Raw genomic sequence first — 27,307 nt, forward strand, 5'->3', positions numbered from 1 at the left:
TCTGCAAATTGGCTACAATATATCTCCAACATGGCAGAAATCACAGAAACACCCACCAATGTTATTGGTGAAGAGAATCACGAAAATGGAACGAAAGATGGCAAAGATATTCACCCGCTAGCAGCTGCAATGGATGATGAAGAAGAGGATATTATATCGGTATCGTATATTTTGATAAAACTATTTTTATGCTTTTTATTCCTCTTTTTTTTCTTGAGTAGCTTAGTGACGTGACTGTGAATGTGAATGATTGTGTCTGACTAGACTCTGAGTTGTGAGTGTGACAGATGCAGAGCTGTGTGGACCACTGTCTGTAGTGTGGAACTTCTGTGTGTCTGCTAGGCCTACAATTAAATCAGTCACAATCTTCTTCTTCCTCCGCTTATAGTATACTGGAGATCAACAGCAAGGTGCTGCGTAAAGAATGTCCATCAGCACTTAATGATTACAGAGAGGAAAGAGATGTAATCAGTAATAATCACGATAATAATGCGATCATATGCGACAATGGCATATCATATGGCAAAACTTCAAGTCTTAGAATAGCTGGCAGCCGTCTGTTTCGAGGAGGAGTTTTTTAACATTTTTATTTTTTTTAATTTCTCCTCGTACACAGACGTCTCGCTATCGTGCAGCCACCATTAGGGGTTAACAATGCAAAATCCCCCCGACGGGGCTCATCGATTTTTGTCTCTATTTCATAAAAATATATAAAAAGAACTGTACAAAAATAAAGATTATTATTCCGTTTTGGCCTGAATTGCACCAGAACGGGGAAAAATAAACCTAAAAGGGGGAAAAAAACAGTGACTTACTTCGGCTGTCGCGCAACTTCACTTCCCTGTTTTATCCGAACTTTATACATAAACATATGGCCATTGAGTCCCCTGTACAGATCGAGCTAGAACTTCGGTCTCTGTATTTGGTGAGTGGAGCCAACGGAGTTCAGTGGAACAACCAACATAACAGAGACCGAAGCTTTTGGTCTAGGCAAAACTTAGCCTTGAGGACTCCATTATGTTTTTTTATTAATATTTTGACATTTTTTTCTTCATCATGGAGCCTTGAACCGCATGCCATATATGCATAAGCGAGACCTCCACACCCAGATGGATTTCCCTAGGAAATCCATATTTACAGGGTGAAATCGGTTTACAAGTGGGAATTTTATTGATATTTGAACCTTCAAACGCCTAATCCGTATGAAGGTTAAAAAAATTGGTTAATAAAAAGGTGACAATTTTAAGGTTTCTTACCAGACCGATCTCGTGTAGATCCCTCATCCGTTTGTCAACAAAGCAAATACAATAGGTCTGACCCTTGAACCACTTCATTATGACGTACATTCGATTAGCGATGTTACAAAATGCTGTTTTGAAGAACAATTTATAGATACAAATTATTATTTAACAAATACTAAAATTTAATACGTGATTATAAATAATTATTTTATTAAAAATAATTATTAATGCGTATGAAGGTTCAAATATCAATAAAATTCCCACTTGTAAACCGATTTCACCCTGTAAATATGGATTTCCTAGGGAAAGCCATCCGGATGTGGAGGTCTCGCTTATGCATATATGGCAGGCGGTTCAAGGCTCCATGATGAAGAAGTATATGTCAAAATATTAAAAAAACATCATCATGGAGTCCTCAAGGCTAGGCAAAACTAGTAGTAGTAAGGGGCAACTCCAGTGCAATGTCTGCAATGTGCATCGACCTAGCCTTGAGGACTCCATGATGATGTTTTTTAAAATATTTTGACATAGACGCAGAAGCGAGACCTAGACACCCGGATGGATTTCCCTAGGAAATCCATAGTTAGAGGGTGAAATCGGTTTACAAGTGGGAATTTTATTGATATTTGAACCTTCAAATGCATAATGCGTATTAAGGTTCCAAAAATTGGAATAAAGAGGTGAAAATTTTAAGGTTTCTTACCAGACTGATCTCGTGTAGATCCCTCGATCCGTTTGTCACCAAAGCAAATACAATAGGTCTGACCCTTGAACCACTTCATTATGACGTACATTCGATTAGCGATGTTACAAAATGCTGTTTTGAAGAACAATTTATAGATACAAATTATTATTTAACAAATACTAAAATTTAATACGTGATTATAAATAATTATTTTATTAAAAATAATTATTAATGCGTATGAAGGTTCAAATATCAATAAAATTCCCACTTGTAAACCGATTTCACCCTGTAAATATGGATTTCCTAGGGAAAGCCATCCGGATGTGGAGGTCTCGCTTATGCATATATGGCAGGCGGTTCAAGGCTCCATGATGAAGAAGTATATGTCAAAATATTAAAAAAACATCATCATGGAGTCCTCAAGGCTAGGCAAAACTAGTAGTAGTAAGGGGCAACTCCAGTGCAATGTCTGCAATGTGCATCGACCTAGCCTTGAGGACTCCATGATGATGTTTTTTTTAATATTTTGACATAGACGCAGAAGCGAGACCTAGACACCCGGATGGATTTCCCTAGGAAATCCATAGTTAGAGGGTGAAATCGGTTTACAAGTGGGAATTTTATTGATATTTGAACCTTCAAACGCATAATGCGTATTAAGGTTCCAAAAATTGGAATAAAGAGGTGAAAATTTTAAGGTTTCTTACCAGACTGATCTCGTGTAGATCCCTCGATCCGTTTGTCAACAAAGCAAATACAATAGGTCTGACCCTTGAACCGCTTCGTTATGACGTACATTCGATTAGCGATGTTACAGAATGCCGTTTTGAAGAACAATTTATACAAAAAATAACAAATACTAAAATCTAATACGTGACTATAAATAATTATTATAATTTTTGATAATTTTCTGCACAAATGAGACGAAAACTAGGTAAGACTGATAAATATTTTCGGAGATATGATGCTTTGAATATTAGGTGGTCGATAAGGGGTAGTTCCAACCATACATGTATGTAAATGAGGAAACTTATGACGTCATCCACTCACTATTTCTTTTGTACTTTATTATGTGAAATATGAAATATTCTAATTTCCTCCTCATTGTCAAGTGAAACAACGATTCATTCCTCCCTGAACAGTCAAGTTGGTCCTTATTGTCAAATAAAAAAATAAAAAACAAAAAAAATAGTGCACTTGATGGACATCATCGACTGACTCATTTGCATGTCACAAGTTGTGCATATCAACGTTTCGTGAAAAATAAGCAAAAATTGAAAATTCCATAACTTTCTTATTTTACATCAGATTTCGATGAAATTTTCAGCGTTATGCTAGTTTGATTTTTCTTTATTTATTCAAATCAACATTTTTCTGGGGTGAACTTGACCTTTAAGTTATGAATGTGTTATGATTGATTGACCTGTTGACCGTCTGAATCATGACATGGGTGCTAATCAAATCAGTAGAGGCGCTGGTTAGAAAATTGGGATCCTAATACTGGGACTGTCTCAGTTTTCAAAGATTTCTCCACTCAAGAAATCTAGGAAAGTTCATTCATCTGCCAAGTTCCGACACCAATGAAGTGCTGCCCGCTAGGCAATGTAAACATATCATCACAGGATTCATATTTACAAGATTATTGGAAGACGGCAAATGGCGTCGTGAAAAATAGACAGTGAACTGGGGGAATTGAGGTCAATGAATCTATTATTAGCACGCTATCTCCCCGTAATTGCTGTAATCTATGTCCCGCAGGGGTGTATGTGATGGAATTAAGATGGTGTTTTCGGTCACTTTATATTTTACTTTTTAAAAGCACTATTAATTATTTTTCTGGGCCTCATTTGTGTAACATTTCACAGACTCATGTCAAAAGTGGGGCCTTGCAGGCTCTCATTTAAAAAAAAAGTCAAATCAATGTTATATGCATTTAACCTTGGCCTGCTCCCCTGCTATCAGTATAAATATAAACTACCACCCTCAACTTTGTATTGAAAGAAATCTAAAGATAAATGCCAGTTGTGGTAACGATCTCAAAATGGCTTTTTACAGAATCCAATATAATGACCACCTAAGTGTCTGTTTGTATGAATAAAAAATATGTGCCAAAAGATTCTGGAAGAAATTGTGTAATTGCTGAGAAATAAGCAAAATAAGCGCGGATTCGGGCACTTCCGTGGGGTCTTTATTCCAGCAATACTAATACACTGTCCCACGTGTGCCTATCTGTGTTGGCGGTCTTCAGTGTGATCGTTTTTCAGCTTAGATTTTATGAGTTCACAAAGTTCAGTTTATGTAACTGTACTAGATCTAGATCCACGATGATATAGTAATACTGAACCTTGGTTTTACAGACTTTCTCAAGAAATCAGTGTTTTACTGCAACTACTTTCATTTAGCTTTAATGAATGAATATGAAATAATCAAAAAGATGTAAGGATGAATGAATAAATGAATGCATATATAAATAGAGGGATTGATGAATGAAGGGAGGGATGAATGAACAAACAAATGAATGAATGAATGAATGAATGAATGAATGTCAACTTGAAATCACTCATGTTGATTCAGAAATTAATATTTTCCTATTTTTTATATATTTTTTAATAGACAATCCTAGCATCACCCGGTGGTGATACTATATCCTCTACCAAGGCTCTGATTGGTTCATACAAGTTTGACGATGACCAGGACACAAGAGATCTTTTTATAAAGGTCGATGACCCCATGAGACACACTGGCAAGATGGAATCATTTGTCAGCTACAGAGTTACAACAAAGGTGAGTACATACTGGGATTCAATTTTCCACCGCAGCACTTGCATCCTTTGTTTATCTGTACATTTGCCACTCTCCACCCAGGTGCATGTAGTATTAAAATGGGTATCCAGTAGGAAGGAATTCTTTGAATGTTGAGCACCTTGTTTTTTTTAACTCTGCCCCTTCAATTTTTTTTTTTTGCACTGTCAGCTTATTTGGTTATTGATAGATTAAACTTTCAAGTATTTTTTTCTTTTTATCTCTTGTTCATCTCTTTTTGTCACTTTGCCTTTTATGTGCCCCACCCCCTGAAAGTGGCCCCCTCAGAACTATCCCCCCCCCTCCTTGTGCTCCCAGACTTGCCACTGATTTCCAAGATATTTCTAAGAACATCACCAATCACAATAGTAAAGTCATTCATTTACCAAAAAATCTTTCTTTTCTGACCAGACAACAAGGAGTTCATTTGACAATCCCGAATACAGCGTAAGAAGACGGTATCAAGATTTCCTTTGGCTGAGGCAGAAGCTTGCAGAGGTCCAACCAACACATCTAGTTCCGGTAAGATCTTGAACATATTTCTTCACCCTCAAAGATATTTATAGTTATATTTGTGTATGAACCTATCTTATTTCTTTTGCTCCTGTATCCTGTGATAATGTGTTATTAGTGTGTCATTTATGACTGTACTGGTTTTGTAAATAGTTATCAGGCTTATCATGTTTCTGTCAAGCACATTGACCTTTACATGTAACTGGTGGATAGCATTACTTTATAAGTCTTTTTAAATTTATTTCAATAGTAGCAAGAATAAAACTCTTCATTTTTTTGTCCTCATAAGGTTAATGTATGAAATTATTGTATATCTTGATTTTTTTATGCCTCCATCCTCTGTAGGAGGTTGCCGTTGGCATTATGTTTTCATGTTATCCATCCATCCTGTTTTTGTTCTCGCAATAAAGTACCGTTTGAGAATTGAAATTCATACTTAGTCCAAGTATAGGCATGACAAATACATGTATTTTATTAGGATTTAGGGTCCCAAGGGTAAATTCACAGAGACTTTTCTTTGATTCTTTGAACATTTTAGGATGTGTATGTTTCAGATCTAGCAATAGCAGAGTCATAAATTTGACTGAGAGGATTTGGAGCACCCACCGACATATTGGTTAAAATGTTTTATTTTATCATTTCTCACTCTCTATCTCTGTCTCCCTCTTTTCCTCTATTTTTTTTCTCTCATTCCAGCCTCTACCCGAGAAGCAGAGTATGAGATTAGACCGGTTTGCTCCTGAATTCTTGGCAGCCAGACGAAGAGCGCTCAACAACTTTTTAGAACGTATTTCGCAGCATCCAGTTCTGTCCTTCAATGAGAATCTTCAAATCTTTCTTACAGCCAAGGCATGGGTAAACTCTTTTTGTTTCTTCCAATTTTTCCCCTTAAAAATGTCAATACTTTCCTTTCCTGTGGCTTTAGGTCTCTTCCTCCAATTCGCTTGCATGAAAAGTGATGTGGTAAAGTATTCTTTTTTTTTTACTTCTATGATTTTTTTGTGTGTGTTGATCAAGCATTATTTTTGGTTTTTATTTGCTCATTTATTTTCATATTCACATAAAAACAGGTCATTACATTCAATATGAATAAAATGCATGCAATCATATACATATTGATACAAATATAATACATCTGAAGAAGTTTACAGAATTTCACTCACTCTCTACAATGCCTTTCAATTAAAAAAAGAAAGCGCAATACATACCAAATTATCAGTTGAAAATGAAAAGAAAATGGAAACTAAAATAAGGCCATGTGGCCCTGTAAAATATTAATGCAATACAATGAAGTATTATATTATAGATAACTAGTTTTGTACTGAAAGACATTAAAAACATTATTTTTTGTTCTAGTTTTGATGGTTGAGTGACTTCATAGATTGTTTAGTTTATTACCTGCAGCTCCTTGTGCACAATTCACATGATATTTTTCTACAGTGTATGTTATTCATTTTTGAAGTCTGTATAAACTGAAGTGTCTGAGAATGTCACTTTAAAAACTTCCATTGCGATATTCAGCACATTCCCTAGTTCAACAAATCCACCTTTCTGTAATACCAAGTCTTCTTTGTCCTATGGAAAAAGTGTTAATGATGGGATGTGCTCTGAAGTTTGGACAATTTTGGTATGATGTATGTGTTGCTATTTTGGAAGCGTCGTGGTGTAGCGGTTCTGACTCTCGCCTTGTAATCAGAGGGTCGTGTGTTCGAATCCCACCATGGCCTAGCGTCCTTTGGCAAGGCGTTAATCCACACTTTGCCACTCTCCACCCAGGTGTTAAATGGGTACCCGGTAGGATGTGAAAGCCTATATGTAGTATGCCTAGCAATTGAGTCTTGGAACTCTTGTTGGAATGCTCCCCAGGGAGTGGAGAAGGTGCATACATTGTATGCGGGCATGCAAGGATCCGATGACCGAGGTAATTGTCTGTAAAGCGCTTAGAGACGTCGTTCCGATGTATTAAGCGCTATATAAATGCGGAATATTATTATTATTATTTTCTTATTTTGTCTTATATTTGTAAAAGCACTCCATTGAAAGTGTACTGTACTTCCTGTAATAGAGATATCAATACTGGAGAGAGTCAAAATATGTATGTGTCAGTATATGTAAGAAGTATTTAAAATCATACTTTTGGTTTAAGTCTGTACAATTTTATGTTTGTTTACATTTTTTATTGGGGGGGGGTGGGGTGAATACAGTATCATTTTCCGTTATTGATATTATTGATATAATTTGTGATTTTAAGCCTTTCAACATACATATAAATTGATTTCTGATTCTGATTACTACCTGACTTGCAGGAGCTAGCAGCCCATCGTAGACAGTCGACCTCCCTGATGAGCAGAATGGGTTCCTCCCTGAGAACGTCTACCACGGCTGCGTTGCTCAGGAACAGAAGTCCAGAGTTCACCGTGATGGGAGAGTATGTCCAGATGTTGGGAGAGAAACTGGGATCCGTTGAAAGGATATCGCTCAGAATACTACAAGAATCAAAGGGTAAGTGTATGCGTAAACTGTCATTAGGTCTACACCCACTCGGTCTAATTTGCTTGATCTCATCCCACATGGTCTAATCCTAATTCACCTTCACCCAGTTCATCTACCTACCATAGTGCCATTTTTAGCCCATTATCCATTTTGTCTTTACTTCCAGTTAGGCTATACCCATTTTGTCTAATTTGGTCTTACGCTACTTAAGTTACATGTGATTAGATGAACTGTTCATGTATGATATTTTCATTTGGTATAGTGCGAAATTATTAGTACCCGTATTCTGAACTCGGGTTTAAATTAAACCCTGGTTTAAAGTTGTGGTTTAACTATGGAGAGCCAATTGGAGCACAAATCCCTTACAGTACATATTCAATTTATTATCTGATATGACACCCAAATTGTTTGTAATTGTCTGGGAATGATAAGTATTATTATTCTTCATTATGAAAGCATAATTTTTGGCTCCCCATAATTTTAGCATATACATGGTCTAAGTTAAACCTGACTTCAGAATACCAGCCTATAAATTTAGACTAAGTGAGTATTAGACGAAGTTTAGTGTAGACCGACCGGCAACTGATACTTGTCACTCATATTTTCAGAATATGAGCAAAATGCAATTTGTTCCAAAGTCAGATCGTGGAAGAGTCGTAAGGTGCACAGAGGCCTTTAGACTTGAGCACTGTGACCTTCAATATATTAACCTTCAATCTTTTGTATCCCACTACTAGAATATGTTGGCGAGTTGAAGATGTACAGCCCCGCATTCCGACTGTGGAGTAATTCAGAGAGCGATCTTACCACACCCCTTACCAAGATGGCCGACTGTGTAGACATCTGTATCGAGTCAGTAGAGGATCAAGTAAGTTCCAGACCCTGTTACATAAAACCTGTTATCAATGCCATAAAACAGCGATAGTTGAATTTTGAAGGTGGCCTTATAATAATGATAATAATTGTACATTTATATTGCACAATTTCTATATGTATATACTCAACTGCGCATTACAATATTGGAAAAGGGTAATAGTTAACAAGATAAGTAAACAAAAGTACAATTTAGTTATAGTTATAGTTTTTTGTTATAATGTATTTTATTGAAATATTTATACTTCTTGATTTATATGTTTTTTATGAAGATTGTGGTAAATAAAGTTTCAATTTCAATAGTTATGGGAAAAGGCAAGCCTACTGTCTCTACAAATTATATACATGTAAGAAAAAGTGATTTATTTATTGAAACTCTCTTGAAAAAGGTAGGTTTTTAGTTTAGTTTTGAACAAGGTAACTGATAATGTATTTCTTACTGAGGAAGGGAGACTATTCCAGAGTTTGGGTGCAGGACTAACAAAGGCACAATCATCTAGTGTAATCTTTGTGGGTGAATGAGGAGCTTGGTGTTGAAGTCTGTAGGACTGGGTGGGTGATTTCAATGTTATATCCACTCAGCAGAGTGGTCAAGGTGCTGTTTGATATAACCCCCGCCTCTAGGTGGTTACCTTCCAGGTTGGTATTTCATTAAGCTGTTCGGAAGTTATGAGTGACTTTACAAACGACTGGTGACCCTTTCTTAGGTCTAAATCAACGCCAATGGAAAACTGGCGTGTATCATTTACCACGAGAAAGGATCACCAATCAATTGTAGAGTTGCTCGTAACGTACAAACAGCTTTATGAAACACTCACTAGGGTCCCGTCTTACAAAGAGTTACGATTGATCCAATCACTTGCAACTCTATGAAAATCCATCACTGTCATGATTTTTCTCCTGGAAATTGTACTCAATGTCTTTTGTAAGCAAAGAAAAGCACACTAAACTTGCAAGAAAAGGATGAGTGCATGAATATACAGCATATCTAGAAAATATTTTGAACCAACTTGCATTTCAGATGTTGATGTTGCTGGCTTTCCATAGTTGCAATTGATCGGATCAATCACAACTCTTTGTAAGACGGGGCCCAGGTATTTTCTAGGTGCACAAGCAGTTCAAGATTCACTACACCTACAGTGTCAGTTGCAAAAAGATTTGAAATCAAATACAAATCTAAAATCATACATTAATTGATTTGAAAATGAATCAAAAGTGCACATTCGTGACTTGCACTTTGAATGATGTTCAGTTGTGGTTTTTTTTCAGCGCAACTCTTTCTGCAACTGTCCCCAGGGTTGAGTGTATCACTTCTCAGATACTTTTCTCACTGAAGGAAGTAGCGCCATTACTGGGATTCAAACCTAAAACTCTCTGATTGAATGACGAGAGTCACGAACAATAACAAATGATGTTCTCACTGATGCTAGAATTCCAAGATAAAATTTCATATAAACCAGTCAAATGGCACTTTATCTGTAGCTTGTAACAATTGTTTGTTACCTTGCTATTGGCTAAAAGATTGTTTTAAATATAGCCCAATATTGTTGAATAGTACTCCGGATCTGCCAAGTCTTAGTGGTTTGTGATATTCCTTGGAAAATTGATTATTTCAGCATTATAAAAACCCTGCAATTTTCGAAAACAATTTCTGATCCGTGTTATGTATTGATAACTTCCTTTTGATTGTGTTTGAAATTTAGAGAAAGTATCCTTGATTTCTGTATATTCTTAAAAGTAGAATTTTCCTATAATAGCAACATGAATATTCTGTGATATATTATGCAAAACAAAATTTGTATATAATTTACAGCATTTACTCAATAAAACGCAAGTGTTTATAACTGATGTACATGTAATTGTGTATACATAAACTATGCATCCTTTTTTTTTTGTCTTTTCATTCTTACACAGAATACCTATCAAGAAACAGATTTCTTGCCTTTAGTCAAAGAATACAGCCTTTATACAGACTCCATAAAGGTGAGAACTCCTCTGTACTACCTTTTTCTCCCCCTCTCCTCCTGTTCAGAATTTTAATATCACAGAGCTGCCATCTGTTGCACAAAATCCACATTTGCTACATATTTCAGACCACTGTTTTCAGAGTTTGGTACAACCTCATGTAGTAGTGTAGACAAAGTTTATGAAAATGATAAAAAAATATTTGGGATGACAGTGGATCTTATTAAAAATATACTTTAGATATATTTTAATGTAATAAATAAGGAAATGAAATATTTTGTGATTGTCCACTTCACAGAGTGTCTTGAAGAAGCGCGATCAGTTTCAGATGGAACATGAATTAGCCGTAGAAGAACTTAATAAGAAGAAGAATGAGAGAGAACAGGTAATGCAATCATTTGGTCATTGAGCTTTCATGGGATCAATGTTCATATCGTTTTAATCCTCAAATTGGCAACAAACATTCACAGAAAGTTGCCAATTTGCATTTTAAGATTTATTTATTTAATAACATTGGTAATTAAAAATGTGCAATGATTAGCTAGCATAAGTGCTTACATTTTTTGTTTGAGAATGGTGCCACATACTACACTCAAAAGAATTTGATAAGAAAAATAATGAAAGAGATTTGGTAAGACAATCCTCCATTCAACTAGTTGTTTACGGAAACCATTGTGGAGCGTTGTGGCCCAGTGGATTAGTCTCCGGACTTTGAAACAGAGGGTCGTGGTTTCGAATCCCAGCCATGGCGTAATTTCCTTCAGCAAAAAATTTATCCACATTGTGCCGCACTCGACCCAGGTGAGGTGAATGGGTACCCGGTAGGAAGAAATTCCTCGAGTGCTCGAGCGCCCGATCAAGGTAGCCGTGCTAAAGCCGGGGTAATAATAATAGCAAGGCCCGCTGGGAGAACAGTTTTCGGAACTGAAGTGGCTACCCTGGGTAAATATTCTGTTATTATTATTACCATCGTGCCTATTCTATGAAGTTTTATGCAATAAACTAAGTGAACATGTTAAACTTCAATATTCTGGCCTCTAGTTTAGCTTGTCTAAATCTGTGGTTTAGCAATGGATAGCCAAATGTGGCTTACATGTAAGTCTCTGAGAAAAGAGGTTCAACTCATCTACCCAGCACTCAAACAAATAACTGATTTTGAAAATGAGGTAGATCTTTTTATATTATCATTATTTTTTATTGAAAAATTAGTTTAAATTTCATAATTAAATTTCTTAATTTTAATTACATTTATGTGTAGTTTTACAAAGATGTAAACTTACCAGGAATATTGAGTAAAATTTTTTTCTAATTTTTCATTAGTTAATGATAAAAAGCCTGTTATTTCCTAACGTTTAAGCCAATATTCTGGCATACCAATATTTCTATCAAAAAATTTGATACAGCATTTTCAACCCCCCCCCCCCCCAAAAAAAAAGTTTTTGAATATGTATGATATGAAAAGGCAGTTGGTATGCATTTCTGGCCCCACCCCCATCAGGAATTAGGCATATTCCCCAACCATTTCATTTCATTGCATTATTTGAAAGGAGAATATTGTAAAATGAGAATAGAAAGAACTATTATAATTGAGTCCTATGAATGATTCTGTAGTGTCTAAAGGTACATGTGCCAAGATTTTGATACTCAAAACATGTATTGCTTTACATTTTGAAAGGGTCTATTAATGATTCTGTTTGAAAGTTCTTTGTTATCATCATTGCTTCAACATTGGCTTTTACTAACAATACATTTCTATAAAAAAATCTTTATGTTCATGTTGATTATACTGGATTACAGTTTTTCTTTGGTTATGCTTTCATATTGGTTTATTATTTTTATCATCTTCCTATGGGAAACATCTTATTTGCTTCATAAACTTGATTTTATTTTTCTATTGGTTGGATAAATGGTGCATTCACAAAAGCTATATGTGATATAAATTTGATTTCAGTTATATTAAATAATCAATTTAATTAGATGAAATTTGCTTTTAAAAATTAAAAAAAAATGTTAATAAATGAATAAACATGGTATTACACCTTCCCGTTAACATTGCATATTACCTACAACATTTTACTCAGTCTGTACATATATGTATCCATGTACTCTAGTGCACAATGCAGTACAAAATCAACATCCACTCAGTCAGCCGGCCATGTTGTACATGTAGCACTTATTTATAGCTGATCTGTCTTCCTACATTATTGTAATTCCAACCAGTAACATTGGTTACCCTTTGATCACCTGGGCAGAGAGTAGTCTCAATGGAGCTGGACTAATGTGTACGGCAAAAAAAACTCATACTTTTATTTTTGCTCTAACACGCTGTATTATCTACCAGACTTGCCCCAGAAGCAGTGGCCTGCATTACATAAATGCTGCAAAAGCAAATATCGGAAGGAGACAATTAATTTGTCATTACCCTATATCACATCTGTAGACCTATTATTTGATTCACTTTTTAAACGAATTAACTGTATATTACCCTATATCACATCTATAGACCTTCTATTATCTTATTTAATTATTCTTCTATTATCATTCTATTAACGACAAATTGTCATTATCCTATATCACATCTATAGACCTTCTGTTCTGATTTTAAAATTGTCAGAAAGGATGTTTGATCTGTTTATCCACCTACCAATGCTGTTTTGATGACAGTAGTAGTAGAGTTTTCACAATTACGATGAATTAGGGATGGATTCCACAACACAGAAAATCTATCGAAAAGTGCCCGTCAGATCACAGTGAATAGCTGAGAGGTCTTTGTCGAAAATTGATGATCGGGAAAGCTGATTGTCGTAAGATTCTGAGCTGACGAAAAATTGCGAATATATCATTTGTCCTGAGCCCAACACGGAACTGCTGTTTTGACTCGCCGATTTTCGACAGAGACTGCTTTGTCGTGAAGGGCTTTTGGCAATAGATTTTCTATGTTGTAGAATCTGTCCCTATCGCACTTGCAATAAGTCATTATAACGATTTACACACACTCATGAAATCGGAAGAAGAGGGAATCTCCAATGTTACTCATTCATGTGAACGCTGTCCAGGGCCAATAACAAAACTTAATCTTGGAATACCTGATTTTCCATGTATTTGAATTTCTTTTTACTTTGTTTCTTGATTGTTTAATTTGATTACACATTTACTCATGTCACAATTATTCATGTTATCATATTGACTCATCCGTTCATACCATTGCATATTAAACAACAGATTCATTCTAAACGCAGGCAACTTATACCAAAGGTAACATCACATGTACATGTATTTTAACGTTATTGGTTAATTGTATTTGCTGCTCATTAGAAACCTTCTTTATGCTGGTTAAACGTTGCGAAAATGCAAGCCGGTCGCTTTGTGTTTCATCACTGATGTCATTTCACTGCTGTAACATTAATTTTGCAAGCCTTTTTTTATTTGGATCTATGTTGCTCAATGTTGATATCTGCATTCAAAGGCATTTAGTCGTTCTTTCTGGTTATCTGAGTTCTGGCTTCTTTGCTTCAAGTGTGTTCATTATTCTCTGCAACTCTTACCTCCCAATGGACAGTCTTTAATTTGCATATTATCATTGCCTGCTCTATGCAATCTTATTCCTGCTTTCATGCCCTTGCTTACCTTTTCATTCTCTTTTTATACTTATTACATTCATGTGGATCCTAACCACTGAGTGATAGATATATTTTGTCTTTATTTCTTTTCATTTTATTCTAAATATTAAATCATTATTAGCACTGCCATTAAACACAACCCAACAATGATTAGCCCCCTATTTGTTTCTTTACTTTCTTCCCCTCCTGCTTAGAAATGATTTCATTATCATTTCCTCTTTCTTTTCTGTACATGGTGACTGTATGCAGTGAGGGGACATGGCAGTGGTGCCCCCATCCCCAAAATATCAAACTTCTACATTTTTTATTTCAAATTTTCACATGAATGAACACAAAGTGTGCCCCAAATCCTTCCTTTTAACTTAAGTATGCAAATAAATGACTGATTTGTAGTGCCGCCACATATTGTCTCCCCCCCAAAAAAAGAAATGTCTGCATATAGCATTGTTATGGTGTTGTGCTTATTGTCTATGTTAAATATCCACATTCCTATTGAACACCTGTTGATATACGTACATTGATCTTCAGCATCCATGTAATTAAGCCAGCGCCTTTGGTTAGTGGTCTATTTCTGCTGCTTATTTTTTCAATGCCTTTGATAAAAACCAAAAACTATGAATGCAACTCTTCAAACTCTTCTTTAATTAGCTAATGGCCAATTTGTCAGTGATAATCTGGACAAGACGTTTGATGAAACGTTCCTTTTGTTTTTCTGTCACATCTTTTTAGTTTTTATTTCATCTTCAGCACCCCATACCCCAACATCTCTACACCCATGTATAATATTCTACTTTTATTTTTATCATGGAGTCCCCCGTTGATGCTATTCTGAGCATTTGCATGACTTAACCCAATCCTGTCTCACTTTTTCCATGTCTGTGTGTATGTATGTCTGTCTGTTTGTTTGCATGTGGACTGGTGCAGGTGAAAATATCGGATCAGAACTACTCGTTTGGTGCATTCATGGGTAAAGACCCGTCTGAAGTCAAAGAGGCTAAGAGCGGAAGGATAGTAGCTCAAATAGAACAGGTAGATATATCACTCGAGACAAACATGCATGGACGGATGTATGTTTCATTCATTTGGTTTTGGAGGTGTGGTTTACTAACATCCTCAACTTTTTCTTGCTATTCCTTTCATTCTTTTTTGTGACACATTACAGGTACCAAGCAAAAAAGAAAATAAAAATTGTAATTTCTTGAGTATATTTCAGTCTATCTATTTGATTGATAAGCAAAAAAAAAAAGATCATGATGATAAGATAATCTTAAAAGCTATCAAGATTGCTAATGAAGATATAACAGAAAGACAATCAATATAAGACATCAGACATCAAATTTACAATAACGCCTGATGTTTGTTTACCATAACAGAGGTAAAAAAAAGAAAAAAGAAAAGTGGATCAGTCAGTTGGGTGCTTTTTTTTTCATTCCCATGTTATAAAAAAAAGAGTAGGCACATGAATGAAAATGAGGGTCAGCACTTTTTGGGTCAAATTTGAATAAGAAATAAAAAGTCAGCAGGTTTGACAAGGGTTGGTCAGGTTATGACAAACAAACCTTTTTTTTTTGCCTAATTATGAGGAGTAATTCAGATTTTGATTTTTAACCAATTCTTCTAAAACGGTATTTCCGTGCCTACATGCCAATTTTTTTTGCATGTTTCAGATAAGACTATTCTCACGCTATAACATCTTGACATTTTTCTCTCCTTTTTAATACTTCACAGCAATCTTCAATCATTCAATCCAATTTTCTCAATGTGTCCATAACTTTATCTCATCTTTCGTCTGGTATGAAATCCCAGTTGTCGGGTGTCTTGCTCAGTATTCTCAAAAGTGTGGGAGAGCTGCTTTTGTCCTACAATTTGATTCTGTAGATTTCTGTTCCAAATATGTCACAAGTAATCACTTGTATGATTATTGATAGAAGCCATATCCAAGAATGATTCTGTATGATCTAGCCAGTTTAAAAATGCATCTATTTATTTCTTTATTCATGCCATGAAGTTATTTTTTCTTGAGTGGGGTGTGTGTGCAGTAGTTCAACCTTTCCTAAAACACTACGCTGTTTTCTAATCCTACTTTAACCCCCTTGCAATACCTTTCTAAAAATTGTTCCCAATCCTCTCATCGTCCTTCCGCATCTACCTATCATAAATATTCATATGCGCACATTATGATTTAATGGATTTGAGCAGTTTGTTTGATACAATAGTTTAGATACTATTGAAAAACAAAATATTACTCCCTGCCTCTCTTATGGGCCATGTCCAATTTCATGGTATTGTAAGTCTGGCAAATACTTTTAAATAATGCATAAAAGTTGCAATCAATTGTAAAAATTGATTGCATCTGTTTATGTAAGGGAACGTTGCTATTTCACAGTGACAGGGATTCTGGGCTGATTGCACGAAAGGGTCTTTCCAAGGACCCTCTTTCGTTTCGCCCATCTTTTATGAAGCGCTGTATGCGGGATATTTCTGAAATGTATGATAAACAAATGAAATTTGTAAGCTAGCATTTAAATCAATTTGTATACATAAACAAAGATTTTGTTTACTTTAAAGGATGAATGAAATATGTTTGCAGGAAATTTGTTTAAATGCGTTTCGCATGGCGCATCATTATAAATGTGCGACACGAAAGACGGTTCTTGCAAAGACCCTTTCGTGCAATCGGCCCAGAATACTTTATCCTGACCTGAAGTGTAAGAATGTTTTGAAGTTCTAAAGTTATATGTTGTGACCATGTAGCTACAATTTTATTCCACTCATTCGCTCCTCCAGAAATTATTAATTCCACAAAATGACATGCAATCTCCCTTCTTCTCTAAAAAAAAAAGAAAAAGAGTCATTTAAAATTTGCACATGAAATAACCTTAAAATCAAGCATCTAACCCAGCTACTACTGCCCTGTTCTTTCATTCCAAGAATTCAAAATCCCCTTCAGGAGTCAAGCAATTGTGTTTTACTGTGTGTTGCCTTTAAAATGTTGGTCAAAAACTTGATCAAGTAGAATTTATAATACAGGTAAACATGTATTCTAGCTAGTTTTAACAGTTCAAAACCTGATTAGAGACTGATCGATTTTAACACATGTTTTCTATACACTCTAGCCCACATATATTTAGGCTCAATCTCCAATTGGTTAAAATAGAATTGAGTGTCTGCTTTACAAAGAGTGTCACCGAAAATTATTGAGCCCTAATAGCATAGATGTAGATTTAGCAAAGCAGCTTAGATTTGAATTTGGTTCCATCATCTTTTTTACCTTTCAAATAGCTAAGTAAGTAGCAGACATGCTGCTAGCTTTGAACATGGACCTATAAAAGGTCCATGCTTTGAAGCAGCTTAGAAGCTTTGAGTTAGGTTTCTGCCTAACTAAATGTTTGATGTGGACTTTCATCCCCTTTTACAGCCACTTGTTTGTGGTAGATTGTTACTAATCTTATCCCAAACCTTTGAAAACAAGTGGGTGTTTCCTACAGCTGTTTGTAAGCTACATTTAACTTTATAAACAACTGATCTTTTCTTGAGGTAAATTATGCACACCAAATTTTCATTGGTGTGGATTTGGCTCCTAAGAAAGGATCACCTGTCGTTTATAAAGTCGTTCGTAACTTAGGAACAGCTTTATGAAACACCCACCTGGTAAATTGCAGTGTATTTAAGCCAATTTGGATTATTCAGCTAGACATTCTCTGTTTTTTCCCCTTATTCTGTACAAAGACTATGTTGGTTTCTTATTGTGTGACATATTATGTTGGTCACTTTCTACTGGTTTTTCCTTCCTTTGCCTTGCAAATATTCTGTCTTCGTATTTATTTTTATCTGTTTGTACTTGTATTGAAATTTGCAATATTAGTTTGAGTGGTATGATAAGATATGCTCAATTTGTATTTTATTTTGAACTTATAATAGATATGTTATCATTCTAGTGGTGAATTCATAAAAAAGATTATAATGATTGTGAAATAATGAAAATCCTGGAGTGCATTCTAGCTATGTATTCTTTCATTGCATTGTCCTTCAAATTATGAATTTTTCTTTATAAAAGTCTTTTTTTTTAAATTCAAATAGGTTTCCATCAGTCTATCCGAGTTACGCCCTTTTCGCAATTGGTGGTGCGACTGCTTACAACCGTTTCGATTCTGTGCAACATATATTGTGACCAAATGATTGCAAACGATCGCACGAGCAATTGTGAAAGCCCCTTTACAGACACTTTTTTCCTTATACTCCTGAAAGTGATATTTTGTATAAGTACCATGAATTGGTTTCTTATAAAATTGTGAAATATATATATATATATTATAAAGATAATGTTTAGTTATTTTATCCTGATGATTCTATGATGTAATATTCTATATCGGTGTATATCTTTTCAAATATTGTTTTGAAAGCTCTTAATAAACTTTAATACTATTTTTATTTTTAACATAATGAATGAGAATAGTTTTCCAACTATTTTCCATCTGCTTTTACCATCTTGATTTTTTTCTCTATCTCTGAAAACAGCTCCAGAAGGAAGTAGAAGTGTTCTCTGACCGAGCCGAGTGTGCCAACGCAGATCTCAAGGCAGACATGGAAAGGTGGCATCATAATAGAAGGAAAGATATGAAAGACATGCTGAGTGGTATGGCCTATCAACAGATCATGGCTTACACTGGGGTGAGTTTGAACTTAGCAACTTAAAAATAACTTAGCACCTAAAGAAAGACTTTTGAGTGGTATGGTATATCAACAGATCATGCATTACACAAGGATGATTAGAAATTTACATCTTAAATGGATTTAGATATGAAAGACATACTGATTGATATGGCCTATCAAAGGATCATGACCTACACTGGGGCAAGTTTGAACTAAGTACCTTAAAAAGGGACTTACATGTAGTGCCTAAAAGAGGACTTAGATATGAAGGGCATGCTCTGTGGTATGGCCTATCAACAGATCATGGCTTACACTGGAGTGAGTTTGAACTTAGCAACTCAAATGGGACTTAAATAAAAACATGGTGAGTTGTGTATAGTCTATCAACAGATCATTGCTTACACTGGGGTGAGTTTGAACTTAGCAACTTAAATGGGACTTATATATAAAAACATGATGAGTTGTGTTTTGCCTATCAACAAATCATGGCTTACACTGGGGTGAGTTTGAACTCAGCACATTAAAGTTACTTGGATATGAACGACATTCTGAGTTGAATGGCCTACCAACAGATCGTGTCTTACAAGTGTAGCGTAGAAAAAGAGCGACTTGTGATTGTGGTCCTATTCCATCCCTAAGTGCCCCTAAATATTCTCAAAACCTTATTCTTTTGGATAACCATGTTCTTGAAAATTAGCCTAAATTTACGGCAAGAATATTTGTGATTTTTTGTTCTACAATTGTTTATATACCCCATAATTTGTTTCAAACCCGATGAGAATCCAATAAACATGTTTGTACAGCTGTATATACCATTAATTTTGCAATTTTACCTGGTGTAAACCATCAAATTAGCCCACCCCCCCAAAAAAAAAAAGAGGGAGAGAAAATATAACCAATTAGTTCAATAGTAGCCGAAGACCAAAAGGCTAGGAGCCATTTAAGATTGACAATTGATGTCTTTCCTTTGTGAATGGAACTATACAGTGCGTATAAAAAAAACAGGACAGATTTGACAATTTTTGTTTCAAATTATGATCTCTATATTTTGGTGTCAATAGGTGCTCTGAGGTCTTATCCTTCAAATGCCATTAAAATAATTTAGTTTTGTTCATGCTTGAGCGAACACGGAATGTTTTTGTCTGGGGTTAAAAAGGAGGCTTGTGCCAAAATGGCATAAAATGATTAAAATGATGGTCGGTCTTCTTGCTAATGAACAGACTTCCTCTTAACCTTTTCATTATATTTGCCATAATTTTCGAATTATGCATTTAAATTCATTTCCAACTCTACGTAATTGCTTGAATTGTTCTGTTGTTGTTCCTTTTTAATATGTTCTCTTTTAGCTTTGAATATTCCTTCTTTTTTTTAAAACCAAAGTATGGGAGAGTGTGTTTTTTTCTCTTAAAATCCTTTCATTATGTGCTACAAAGGTTATGGTGCCTTTGAACAGTGGCATAGTGATGGGTGGGGGCTCGGGGTGCTCCCCCTCCCCCCCAAAAAAATATAAAAAAATCATGACTAAGAAAAAAAAAGTGGAAAGGAAAATAACAGAAACATAGTAAGTAAAATATGATATCATTTTCTTAATTAAAAAAATTGATATTTTAATAAAAAAGTGGATTTTTTTTTGCTTGCTCGCTTCACAACTTTTTAATACATTTTACCAGATCTGCCATATCTTGCTCCTTCAAGATTAACTCAATAGGCCATTGCCATTGAAAGACATTAATTATTTCCTGTTTGTCCTGTCAAGCACATAATTCAATTAAACATGACATAATTTGTTTCACATATAATAAAAGGATTTGAATAATTACAAATTCTCCCAATTAAAGGAGAATGAAACCCTTGAAACCAGCTGAATCCATATCAAAGAGAAAAATAAAAGAAACGTATTGTTGAAAGTTTGAGGAAGATTGAATGAATAATAAGAAAGTTATGAGCATCTGAATATTGAGATCACTAATGCCATTTAGATCCTCCTATTGGCAATGCGACCAAGATCTGTGATGTCACACACGTACAACTCCCTCACTACTTTAGTACTTATTTCACTGATATTCTCACTTTTATAGAGTCTATCACAAGGTGAGGTGTTCTCTTTATGAGAGGACAAGTACAGAGGTTTCACAACATTATATCATTGATGAATCGTTTGTCATATGATTAGAATGAGCAAAAAGAGATGTTTTGGGGTATATTTTCAGTGTCCAAAAGGGGAGAGTTGTTCATCTGTGACATCATAGATCTTGGTCGCATTGCCAATGGGAGGATCTCCATAGCATTAGTGACCTCGACATTCAAATGCTCATTACTCTTCTATTGCTAGTCCTATTTTACTCAAACTTTTGTTGATCTTATTCTTTGATTTTTCTGCTTTCACAAAAGCTAACTTGCTCCAAGAGTTTCATTTTCCTTTAATAATGCAAATCTTCTTACTTGGGTTGACAAAAAGTCTTTTCTCACCTATGAAGGAAATTCCAAGGTAAAAAGAAGTAAAAATGAAAAACAAAATATTTCAGGTAAATTTTAATAAATTTGTAAATGAAATTTGACAGAATAATTCGAACATTATGGCAAAAATAATGAAAAGTTTAAGAGGAAGTCTGCCATTTAGCCAAAAATCATCAAATTTTTAATTCTGCCATTTTGGCACAAGGCTTTTTTTTTAACCCTCGACAAAAACGTCCCGTGTTCGCTCAAGCATGAACAGAATTTATTGTTTAAAATGGCATTTCAAAGATAAGATCTCAGAGCAACTATTAACATCAAAATATAGATATAATGATTTGAATCAAATTGTTTATAGACTTTTCAAAACTGTCCCGTTTTTTTATACGCACTGTATAGGAGTTTAAAAAATGTATACATGTAGATATAGTTTCTGTATCAGTACATGATGTAGGATACAATATATTTGGTTGTCCTTTGTTGATCGTAGATACTTCAAGCCTGGGAGGATGTGATCAGCAGCTTACGAGATGAAGCAGGATTCCTTCACGGAGAGGACCCTTCCCCCATGCACAGCACGACAGACCCCTCCCTGACGGGTGCCGCATCCCCCACCCTCATTACATCGTCATCAAGGGCTGATAAGGTTGAGGCAAATAGCTCCAAAACTGTAGACTTTCCAGACATGAATAATGCACTTACAGATGAGGATGAAGAAGAGGAACTGAACGCTTCATAATTCATACCCCCTCACCTGGTCCATCATAGAACAGTGCGTAAGATTTTTAAAAACATTTATGGAATCATTCAAAGCCGAGAGAGAAAGGAATATTAGTGTACACCATTGATAGTCGATCTGTTTATTATCTGACTGTTTAACCGGTACTTATGCAGTCTATATGGAGTTGATCTTCAACAATTACCTAGTGTCTTACATAATAAGTCCATCTTACTTCAACATTATAAGTACACCTGTTAATGAACTTGAAAGAAAGGACTTCTTGTGCAGTGTTTTCAGAGTTGATCATCGTCGCCAACCTTGCAATCTTCAAGACAATCAAATCAAGATGATTCTCCTTGTTATTTGATATCTGCCAATGAAAGGACGAAAAAATAATTTATAACATGGATCGGGGAGCATGACGTTTTATCCAACAAGTCCCATTTTATCTAACAGTTTTCATTGTATCTGTGCTTCCCAGCTAATCAAAAATCAAGGAAAGTTGTCAGATCGGGCCAAAATGTTGATAAAACACTAACCCAGTTCTTTTTTAGTTGAATCCTTTTGGACCACAGAAATCTGTTTGATTTAGGAGGAATTCGACTTAGAAGAGATATATAACACATGTTTTTAATAATCTGGTCCAAAAAATTGCTTCGACTCAGACGATTATTCGACTTATGGAAGGGCGACTTAGACTGAGTTAACTATAGATAACTAAGGCAGCCTCTGATATTGTGCAAAAAAGCAAAAGGACATTTCCAGTGTTCAGGGTCCCATTACACTAGGCATAGCAAATGATCTTATGATCGATTTCATGATTGGTTACACGATGTTTGATTCAATCAGTTGTAAAACTTTGTTCTCTGAACATTTGCAAAGCTGTTCGTTATAGATCCCTGAAGTGATGCAACAGCCTGCCCAACATTTATGTTGTTGAATGCACATTGATGGTCAACTCAAGTCAAGTATAAGAGATGTTCGTCCATGGTTGCATAGAGGAACACTTAAGATCATATTTGGTACCAACTTAATGAATTTGTTGGGCTGTTAATCCATGCTGCATCTTCCAATCAAATTGAGTTTTATAAGAAACATCTCTGGGGTTTGTAAATTGCCTTTCATATCGCATGAAAGATTCATGGGGACAGTTTTACCCTAGATTTGTTTGGGGTAAGCTCTTTGTCCATACAGCATCTATATGCAGTTAGGGTAACTCGCTTAGAATTGAATGAAGGGGGGGGGGGTTAAGGAGTATCTAATTTAAGAATATACAAGTATGCAACCAAAATTTAATATTGAGACATTTGTGTCTAAACCTATGTTGATTGTGACTTTTATCAAAAGTGGTAAAAAAAAATCATTACCCTCTCTCTTGTTCTTTCTATTTGTGAAGGGGGAAAAAATGAGATTTACAAGTCGCCAACTAGGGATTATTTTTGTATACACATGGTTAGAATTCAAGTTTTATCACAAATCTCAAGGACCAATTTTGTAATACCTCCCTTTGATCATGTTACTGTCTTGGGATTCTGAAAATGTTGAATCCCTTGGAACAATGTGGCCCAGTGGATAAGTCTCCGGAATTTGAAACAGAGGGTCATGGGTTCGATTCCCAGCCATGGCGTAGTTTCCTTCAGCAAGTAATTCATCTACAGTGTGCTGCACTCAACCCAGGTGAGGTGAATGGGTACCTGGCAGGAATTTATTCCTTGAAATGCGTGTGTGCTGTAATCTTAGTAATTAGGGCTGCCAAGCTACAGCTGGGGTAATAATATCCAAGTCCTTTGGAAGCACGTAGAGACATTATTCATAATGTGATATGCGCTATACAAGAACTGTGTATTATTATTATCAATTTGCAGTGACAAAGTGGAGGCCAGAGTCACATGTGCAAAGTCTATGAGAGAAAGTTTTCTCTAGCTGTCTTGTGACTACCAGCCCTGACTTCATCCCTCCAAATTAGCTTGTGTGGAAATGGGGAAAGTCATTGAATAAGATCAAGGAAAGTTTGTGAAAAATTATGTATACAAGAAAGAAACTTGTGTTATGAGCAGTTGAATGTCCATTTTTTCCCCAAACTTTCTTGGATCTGTTTCTGTAGTGTTTCATTCGCCTCTCAAGAGGCATTTCCTGTATTATTCTTATTGCGTAGTAGAGAGTTTTGAATTTACTACGGAGCCGCATTCTACAACGCACCAATTCCTTTGAAAATGCAAGTCAATCACAATTGAGCGTTGAGAGGCTTTTGTCTAAAGTTGGTTGATCTGGCAGATCATCTGAAGATTTGCACTGGATGAACAATTACACTCAGTCCACCAACATTTGACAAAAGCCTCTTAATAGCTCTCAATTGTGATTTGACTTGCATTTTCAAAGGAATTGGTGCGCTGTAGAAAGCGGCTATGTAGTAAATGCGAAAACTCTCTATTAATGGTGTGAACCTCCTCATCATCTGACCCTATTGTGATCCAAGTATCAACAAATACTAGTTGTATGAGCTGTGTAATTTTGATCATACGTTGTATACCTGATCCAGGCTTTGGATATTCTTCATTGTAAAATAAGCTACATTCCTTTATTTTTATATTATTCACTGGGATGTGAATGGGTATTCTATCAATTTTTCTTATTCTTTTGATACAATTCATTTTCAACCTCATGGCATTGTATTTTTTGTTCCCTTTGGTCTCTTTCATTAAAAAATGCATACTTTTGTTTAAACACACTATAATGAACGTAAATCTAGACCTGTGCATATGATATTCTTTGTGCTAGAGTTTTACATTCATTTTTTTCTCAATATTTTTTTACTGTTAAACTACACCTTTTTCTTCCTGAACAAATGTGAATTTGAAAGAATACTTTTCAAAACTTTAATTGGGATAGTTAATTTTGTGTGATAATGTGTGTGTTTACTCTGTAAAAATGTGTTAAATAGCAATGATGAATAGGTCCAGTACTAGTAAAATATATCGTCAGTTTGAGTCCTATCCCAATTTTAGTTCGCTGGTGCTCAAGTGGAATAAATTTATAAAAATTGGTTTCAAATCAGTGAGTATGAGTTATCTGCCAGTAAGTACACAAATAATGTATAATGATAATGTCAATTAGTGCATAGATTTATATAAAAAAAAAGGATTACAATGATACTGGATGTGTGGTAAAGGTGTCAGCTATTTGTTTTGCAAAATAAAAGTAGTGTTATTTTTAATTTTAGTAATTGTGCACAAATGTACAGTGCACTAAGATGGCTGTGTACAATTTATGTAAACAATGTGATGTTACCTGCTGTCGTTTAGGAGAATAGATCAAAATTAAATATTCTAAGATGGAAAATTAAAAAAAAAATCGATGTGCTTCAGTGCTTGTAAAAATTGTAGAAATATATTTATTTAAATTATTGTCCGTAAATAGGACAATTTTCATAATTTTTGTATTTGCATATTGATGCTGAGTGCGGGGGAATGATACCATTATGAGTTTCGGGGCAAACTGATGGTATCTAATTTGCAGAGATAAAATCATAAAACCTTGTAATGGTTAAGAAACACTATAAGTGCCTGTGTCTTATTTTGAGGAAGAAACACAGATAATAGATTGAAATACCTAATTCTGCACCTTGTATTTTGATATAGAATATGTTCATATAAACATCTCTTTGTGTCTATTGTTCAATGATATTTTGTTTTGGTTAGTTCAATATATTGAAATCATTTGCATTCACTAGCATGTTATACAATGTATTTGCTGGATTGATGCAGATTTTGTTTTATTGTTTTTTTTGTGTGGGGTGCAAGATGAAGGTGAAATGTTTAGTTATACAGCTAAGGTAATTCAATTTATTTTCATATAGCTTTTAGTTTCGGATGACTTAATGAAAGTAGTATAATTTTTATCCTATTATAAAAAATAATGTGCAGCTTAACAGCAAACACTGGCCTGATAATTTGCTACTGCCTATTTAATACATTATTTATTGCTTTCTATTGTAAAATCACAACGTTATGCCTATTCACTCTTCAAGTCCTGAATTTAGAAGTAATGTTGAAAAAATGCAGTCTCCTTTAAATCTCACCACCTTCATTTCCCCTAAACTTTGTTTCTCTAGATTTAAGGTAAGTGGTTATACTAGAATTAAGTTATGAATATTGAGTCATTCACCTTCATATTCTCTTGTTTGCTGAATGTGTGAGCCTCCCTCAGGGATGTGACATGGGACCAGTTTCTATCATAAAGCTTTCCATAGGGTTACACATATTTTCATCAATTACTTAGAATATGAAGTACAGAAAACAAAGCGTGAGTATCATACAATACCCTGACAGCCTGTTTCTTGTGAAGCAAATATATATCTTCATATTTCGTTCACACAATTGGTTTGTCATATCATGTGTAAGATCCTGCATATTACTATTACAAATAGCTTTGTGACACCATCTGGGTGTTGCCAGCTATCCTTTTTAGTATCAGTTTTTTGACATCTACTTGTAGTCATTTAATATGTGATTTACAAGAACCTCTCTCAATACTGCCAGGATCGCCAGTGTGCTTCTCATATTATGCATCATCACAAAAAAAAAAAAATGTTTAAACAACAATTGAAAGGTTGGAGGAGGGACTTTTTCCAATTGTTATATCCAACCTTCCATAAAGCCGAATCCAATAAGCCAGTTTGTAGTTCCTTTCTGCGCATTATCAAAAGATTCTACGCATGATCAGAGGAAGGTCATTTGTACTAAAGTGACATGGTGGTTTAAAATCTAATGAGATAAGCACTAACTTTGATGTCTTGATTATTCATATATTCTTTTGAATAGTGGTTTTCATTTACATCCACAAAAAACAACAATGCGTCCACGAACGACTGGTATTTCAAAGTTTGCCAAGTACATTGTGCAACATGCTATGATATGCATTCAAAGTAGGAATGCAACAAATACCTTCATAAAGTGTTCATTGGTGTGCTATTCTAGTCACCTGGTCTATTCAATTTCTTCATCCTGCTATGTAAGGCAAGCTTACGTAATATCTTGCTTTGAAAGAAATGAAAGGTCATTTGACCAAAATTGTCCATGAAGTTACTACGAACTGGTCTATAATCGAAGTGTTAGTTGAACATTTAAATTGTAATTGCAACAAGATTGTCACTACTCTAACCATTCAAATATGGATTTAATATTTCAGTTTTTAGAGTTTCCTTATGTATTGTATCCTTCTGCATTTGTTCGTACAACAGTTTTATTATGAAAAGCTGATGTATTTTTTTTTTTTAGTTTTCTTCTTT

General features: G+C 35.0%; 1 protein-coding gene across 4 annotated transcripts; it reads left to right on the forward strand.

Annotated features, from left to right (window-relative positions):
* On the forward strand, positions 1-26,594 carry LOC129270957 (sorting nexin-30-like). Of its 4 annotated transcripts, none has more exons than XM_064106964.1 (11): positions 5-159; positions 4,540-4,710; positions 5,140-5,250; positions 5,938-6,096; positions 7,548-7,743; positions 8,472-8,602; positions 10,522-10,590; positions 10,871-10,957; positions 15,117-15,221; positions 18,711-18,863; positions 21,790-26,594. In XM_064106964.1, exons 1-11 carry the CDS (start codon positions 31-33, stop codon positions 22,036-22,038), a joined length of 1,560 nt encoding a protein of 519 aa, XP_063963034.1. In that variant the 5' UTR covers positions 5-30; the 3' UTR covers positions 22,039-26,594. The 4 variants fall into 4 exon arrangements, with proteins under 4 accessions (XP_063963037.1, XP_063963034.1, XP_063963035.1 ...); XM_064106965.1 differs by having other exon boundaries at positions 5,938-6,090; XM_064106967.1 differs by lacking the exon at positions 15,117-15,221 and having other exon boundaries at positions 1-159; positions 5,938-6,090.
* The last annotated feature ends 713 nt before the right edge of the window (positions 26,595-27,307 follow it).

Source organism: Lytechinus pictus, chromosome 11, assembly GCF_037042905.1.
Source record: "Lytechinus pictus isolate F3 Inbred chromosome 11, Lp3.0, whole genome shotgun sequence".
Lineage (NCBI taxonomy): Eukaryota > Metazoa > Echinodermata > Echinoidea > Temnopleuroida > Toxopneustidae > Lytechinus > Lytechinus pictus.